General features: G+C 37.3%; 1 protein-coding gene across 1 annotated transcript in view; it reads right to left on the minus strand.

Annotated features, from left to right (window-relative positions):
• Nucleotides 1–6,714, minus strand: part of ALDH1L2 (aldehyde dehydrogenase 1 family, member L2) — a 66,151-nt gene that overhangs the window by 16,941 nt on the left and 42,496 nt on the right. Inside the window, exons 16-18 of the mRNA XM_008569170.1 lie at nucleotides 4,978–5,065; nucleotides 4,033–4,126; nucleotides 2,018–2,117 (exon numbers count right to left, since the gene is read on the minus strand). Coding sequence (XP_008567392.1) covers nucleotides 2,018–2,117; nucleotides 4,033–4,126; nucleotides 4,978–5,065 — 282 coding nt within the window. The remainder of the gene's footprint in view (nucleotides 1–2,017; nucleotides 2,118–4,032; nucleotides 4,127–4,977; nucleotides 5,066–6,714) is intronic.

Raw genomic sequence — 6,714 nt, forward strand, 5'->3', positions numbered from 1 at the left:
CAATTCTCTCCTTTGTTGAAAAATACTGCTCCCATGCCCTTCGGCCCCAGAAGAAAAAATATTGTTAACATTATTTGAGAAGTCAAGATTGTCATAAAATTGTACGCACAGTGAATAACATGCACAGTGTTATTGAAAGACAGCAGACAGGACAGAGAAGTCATAGACGGTCCTCTTGGCCTTGTTGGTGATAAGAACTGCTTGGAGATATTCAGTTTTGATTTAGCCTGTTTTTAGAAATTTTGTTTCTCCTTTCCTCCTTTTGGTCCATGAGCATTTTTAAAAAGTGTGTAACAATAACAATATGCCATTAAGGATGAATTTTGTATTCTAAGAAAATCTATTTTATTGTTTAAATTTAAATGTAATACTTATATACCAAGTTTTGCTTTTAAAATCTCTATTTCAGTTTGTATCAATCACAAATGTTTAGAAAGCTTCCCTCACCCTGCATGAAAAGGAAAATCCATTTTTCAAGGAGAAGTTTGAAAAATCTTTGAAATGAAGGCACTCAAAAATGACAGATTTGGAAGACTGGTGGATTTCGTGCCTCGTCCCTTTCTAAATCATTTCTAATTCACCTCCAGGAAACTTCAATAGACTAAGTAAAAAATACAACAGATGCTTTGAAATAACACACATTTTTTATATACGTACATTTTATTATCTTTAAACTTTCAAAAGTATGTTCACCATCTTGGATTTGGAGCTGTTAAATGGTCAGAACTCGGACTCTTTAAGATTATATATTCCTATCTGGTAAAGTCTGATGGCAGCCAATATCAAACTCACTATTTGAGAATATTCAACTTGAGGGAAAAGTTGGTTCTGTAATCACTACACTGGGATTTTCTCCTTGTTTATAATTATTTCACCTTTAACAATCTTTATTCATTCCTTTTTATTCATGTTACACAATCAAGAGTGTGAGATATCTAGTGAAGACTAACATTCAGCTTGGTGCTTTTGAAAACAACAGACCACGGTATAGGAAGAAAATCCCTCTCCCCTTTATTTTCTTTTCTTCAGTCTTCTGCCTGACAAGCTCTGGAAAGCTCTCTGAAACCCAGATGTCAAGGCAATTCCTGAGCCCTGATGTCAGTTCATGTACCTCCAGCCATTGTCTGTCACTGAAACCCCCAGACGGACCACTTCATGGGCCCTGAGCAACGGACCGCTTGGCCGTCCTTTACTCCCAGGTCACTCCATTCTCTGTGGGGCCCTTGCGTGATGAGATGTGGCTGTGAGTGTTCTTTAAGACTACGGTTATGGAGAATAGTGAACAGATTCTGCTCGGTGCATAGGCTAAAAGATTGCACAAAACTAGGAAGACCATAAATTTCCGCCAGAATCACAAGAAAGCTTAGCACGACCCGTGCCCGATGTTGGCTCACTATATGCCTCTATCTCAGAAATGAAGAATCAGGACTATGCCAATTTTTTTTAACCTTTAAGTTTTATTTAAAATAAGTTTTTATACTTTGAAATAGTTTCAGACCTAACAAGGTGTTGCAAAAATAGCACAAGAGTTCCTATGTTTCCTTCATCCAAGCTTCCCCATGATAATATCTTACAAAAACATACGACATCTTTAAAGCCAGGAAATTGATGTTGCCAATTACTTTTAAAATATGGGATCCTTTGTTGTGTCTAAAAATCTTACAGAAGCTCAGTGTGGAAAACAGATAAAAGTAGAGCTGTTCAGGTTGATGGAGTGAGATGCTGGGGAGTGGGGGAAGGAGGGAGAAGGTAGAAGCCCGCCCCAGAATATCTATTGAACTTTTTGCTATGACTTCTATGACTTCTATCCCATTTTAAAAACATTTTAATAGGAGAAATTATAAAGACATTATTGCAAAAACTAAGTGCACTGAGTATTCCCAATCTAAGCATGAAAAGGATGGTTTCTATTTGTGACTAGGCAAAATCAAATCTCATTTTAAGACATCTGAGAAAGAGGGAGGTGAGATGCGTTTTAGAAGTAGGCACCATTTACTTGGATTTGACCCACTCTTACCATTCGCACGGCCTTGTCAAGTTCACAGTCATTGAATATTATAAGTGGGGATTTGCCACCAAGCTCTAGGGAAACTTTCTTCAAGTTGCTCACAGCACAGCTAGAGGAGAATAAATGGGAAATGAGCATTTACTTTGTCTGTCTGACTCTCTCTCGCTGGCTTTATTAACCATAAGTTGCCAATTGACTTAAAAAACGTAACTGAGCTTCAGAAAGACAAAACATGAATGGTAGAATGGTGATTATGTTGAAGCTGGGTGATGAACACATGGAATTCGTTATGCTTTCCTGTGTGCTTTGTATGTATTCTAAATTTTCCAGAATAAACACTTTTTAAAATTCTGTGATCAAATTATTAGACATTCTCATGGGTAATTCTCAGATTCTTTCAGAATTTTGGTTACATAAAGGTCTGGCAAGGAATTCAACCTCTAACCAGACTACTAGAGCATTAGGAACAAAAGTATCAGTTTTTAGAAGTATATTGTTTATTTCCCTTGTCTTACAAAAGTATTCTTTTTTTTTTTTTAGTATTCTTATTTAAAACATATTGAGAATACCTCCAAAAAATGCAGACAAGAAAAAAAATCACAAAATTCCATCCCATGGCTCAATGACCATGGTTTTTACTATTTTCATATACTAATTTCTGCTCTGTGTCCTACCATAGATTTTGCCTTGTTTAACATAGTTGAGATCACCTAGTATACACTATTCAATCTTATTTTTCTTTCCATTTATCATTTTAACAACACTTTTCAATGCTACTAAAAATTCTTTGTGAACATGACTGCATAGTATTTCATTACATTGACCTAATTTACCGCTTTATTTTGGATATTTAGGTTGCTTGCAATTTTTAAAAAACTAATATTACTATGTTTTGGGAATCCATTTTATAAATAATCCAAATTTGTCATATACTATACCATATATAAATTTGTCATTTATATATCTTTTCAGTTTCTTACTTATGATACAAAAACTATTTGGGCCATAGCTTTAGCACAGAAAATTTTTTGTGCTGGATTGCTAAAGCTACAGTAGGGTGTAGAATTCCCACATAGTTCTGGTTTTATTGACTGTGGATTTAACACTTTGGAAAGTATTTTATTACATTCAAATATTTCAGTACCCAGAGTGATAAGTAGATTTCTTTTCTAAATTCGATGTGGTTTTCCTCACTCCAAAATTGCCCTCTTTAGACTTGCCATTATTAAAAAGACCAAGAATAACAAATGCTGGAGAGTATGTAGGAAAGGGGAACTCTTCTGCACTGTTGGTGGGACTGTAAATTAGCACAGCCGTATGGAAAACAGTATGGAGGTTTCTCAAACAACTTCAGATAGAACTGCCATATGATCCAGCAATCCCACTACTGGGTATATATCCAAAGGAATGGAAATCATCATGTTGAAGGGATACCTGCACTCCCATGTTCACTGCAGCTCTATTTACAATAGACAAAATATGAAACCAACCTAAGTGTCCATTGACAGAAGACTGGATAAGGAAAATGTAGTATATATACACAATGGAATACTACTCAGCCATAAAAAAGAATGAAATTCTGCCATTTGCAACAGCATCGATGAGTCTGTAGAAAACTATGTTAAGTGAAATAAGCCAGACAAAGAAACAGAAATACCAGATGTTCTCACTCATAACTGGCTGCTAAGAAGGGAGGGAGGGAAGGAGGGGGGAAGGAAGGAGGGAAGAAGGAAGGAATGAAGGAAAGAAAGAAAGAAAAGACCACAACAATATGATGAACTTTCAGAAGGAGAGAACAAACCTAAAGATACTAGAGATGGTGGGGGAGGAGGTAGGGAGGACGTTTGGGAAGTGATCGGTCGGGTTAAGGGCATAAAGAAATACCATGATTTGTAAGAACGATAATGTTAAATATGCTAATAATAAATTTTAATTTTAAATTTTAAAAAAAGCACCTTATTTAAACAAAAACAGAAACCTGGTTTAACAGGATCTGTAGCAAATCAACATACTAAAATCAATACCTCTTCATGATTTGTTTGCCAATAACAGTGGAACCAGTGAAACCAAGTTTGCGAATATCAGGGTGTTCAGAAAGGTGTTGTCCTACTATGCCACCTGTCGAGTTAGGGAATAAAACATGAATTAAAACATAACTCAAGTTCTTAGGGTGAGGGTGGCTTTGAATTTATTAAAGTAGATTTTTAAGCTGTCATTTAAATCTTTTTTTTTTTGTCTTTTTCCGTGTCCGGCAACGGATCGCAACCCTCAGTGTCGCCCCCGTACCGGACCGGGACCGGCAACGGGATCGCAGCCCTTGGTGTTGCTCCCGTGCCTTGCTCAGCCAGTGAGCGGGAACCGGTCCGTATGTGGGATCTGAACCCTCGGCAGGAGCGCTGCTGCGCTTCCCAAGCGGTGCACTATAGCAGTGCGCCACCAGGCCGGCCCCTGTCATTTAAATCTTAGATTTACATATTCTGCATTAATCACAAGCTGACAAAAATCTAAAATAATATCCCCCATGCAACTGTCAGTCCTACCAAATAATGATGGGTAAGCTTTAGTTTTTAATCTTCCAATGTCGTTTCTGAAAGTTGAAACAGACCATCTTAGGGTAGATTTACAATGTTGTACAACCTCCCCCAACCCACCCTGCCACTCAGCCACTATATTTCCACTTTATGATTTTAATACATGGTAAGTATATTTATCCTTAAGTTAACTATTTGGTAAACTGTATTTAATTTTTTGTTTGTTTGTTTGTTTTTGGCAGCTGGCTGGTACAGGGATTCAAACCTGTAAGCTTGGTTTTACCAGCATTACACTCTCCCAAGTGAGCTAAACAGCTAGTCCCCTGTATTTAGTTTTAATATAGTTATAATTCAGGACAAGACTGTAGTGGGAAAACAGCCACTCAACTACCCCTAACCATTCATTGGTTACGGCAAAGTGGTCATTTGATGGCTTACCTGAGCCTGGAATGATGTTGATTACCCCTTTTGGAAAGCCTGCTTTCACAGAGAGCTCTGCAAACTTCAAAGCAGTCAAGGGCGTGACCTGAACAGAAGCAGACAGCAATTACCTTCTTCAGACTCTGTCTCATCTTTTAGGCCAGTACCCAGTTTTCTCTTGATGGCTATACTAGACCTCATTTTATTTTTATTTTACAGATTTATTATTTTTTTATTTTGACATAATTTTTTTTTCCTTTTTGTCTTTTTTTCATGACCGGCAACGGATCGCAACCCTCGGTGTTGCGCCCGCACCTCACTCAGCCAGTGAGCGGCCGGTCTGTACATGGGATCCGAACCCTCGGCGGGAGCGCCGTCGCGCTCCCAAGCGGCGCACTGTAGCAGTGCACCACCGGGCTGGCCCTATTTTGACATAATTTTGCGAGTCACAGAAAAGCTGCAAAAATCTTACAATGAATTCCTTATATTTCCTTTACCCAGATTTCTCAAATGTTAATATTTTGCTACATTTGCTTTATCTTCTTTCTCTCTCTCTTTTTTAAAAAAATTTATTTATTTATTTATTTATTTTTTGTCCTTTTTTTGAGACCGGCCACACCATGCTCAGCCAGTGAGCGCTGTGAGCGCACCGGTCATCCCTATATAGGATCCGAACCCGCGGTAGGAGCGTTGCTGTGCTCCCAGCGCTGCACTCTCCCGAGCGCGCCACGGGCTCGGCCCTCTCTTTTATTTTATTTTATTTTTTTTCTGAATTATTTAAGAGTAAGACGTAGACATACAGTTGATTGAACAGTGGTACTGATAACACCAAGGTGCAGGGTTCAATCCCTGTACTGGCCAACCACCAAAAAAACAGACAGACATACCCCATTACCTCTTAATAATTCTGTGTGCATTTCCTAAAAACAGGAAATTCTTTTATATAACCATAGTACAATGATAAAAATCAGGAAGTTAACAACTGATACAATACCTAATTTACAGACCTTATTCATATTTCACCAATTGTCTTTTATAGCAAAAAAAAAAAAAAAAAAAATCCAAGATTGTGCATTGCATTCAGCTATATCCATAGTCCACATTAATTTGAGAGAGTTTCTGAGTTTTCTTTTGTATTTCATTACATTGACATTTTCTGAAAAGTACGGGCCAATTATTTTGTACAATGCTCCTTTGTCTGGACATTTGTCTGGTATTTCCTCATGATTAGATTCAGCTTATGTACTTTTGGCAACAATACCCCGAGTGATGCTGACTTCTCATCCTATCAGGAGGCACATGCAGTGGAGTAGTCCCAGTACTGGAAATGTTAACTTTGATCATTTGGCAAATGTGATCTGCCAAATCTCATCACTGTATGTTACTATTTATACTTTGTAATTAATATTTTGTAGGGAGATACTCAAAGTTTCATCCACTAGTTTTAGTATCCATTTACAATTCCTCCCTGAATCAATTATTATTATGATGGTTGCCAAACAGTGATTTTCTAATTCTATCATTCCTTCTACATGTATTAGTTGGTTCTCCACTATAAAATGTTTCCCTTCTCTTTAATTAATTAATGTTCCTGTAAACTCATGCATTCTTACTTTATTCAACAGGTTATAATCTTTTACTATTGTTACTGATTTTGATGTTCAAATTGTTCCAGATTTGGCTAATGGAATCCCTTTGGTAGGGCTCCTGTGTTGTTTTGATTGTCTCTACCATTATTTAGCCTTTTTTTTTTTT

The sequence above is a fragment of the Galeopterus variegatus genome, unplaced genomic scaffold (genome assembly GCF_000696425.1).
Source record: "Galeopterus variegatus unplaced genomic scaffold, G_variegatus-3.0.2 Scaffold472, whole genome shotgun sequence".
Classification (NCBI taxonomy): Eukaryota; Metazoa; Chordata; class Mammalia; order Dermoptera; family Cynocephalidae; genus Galeopterus; species Galeopterus variegatus.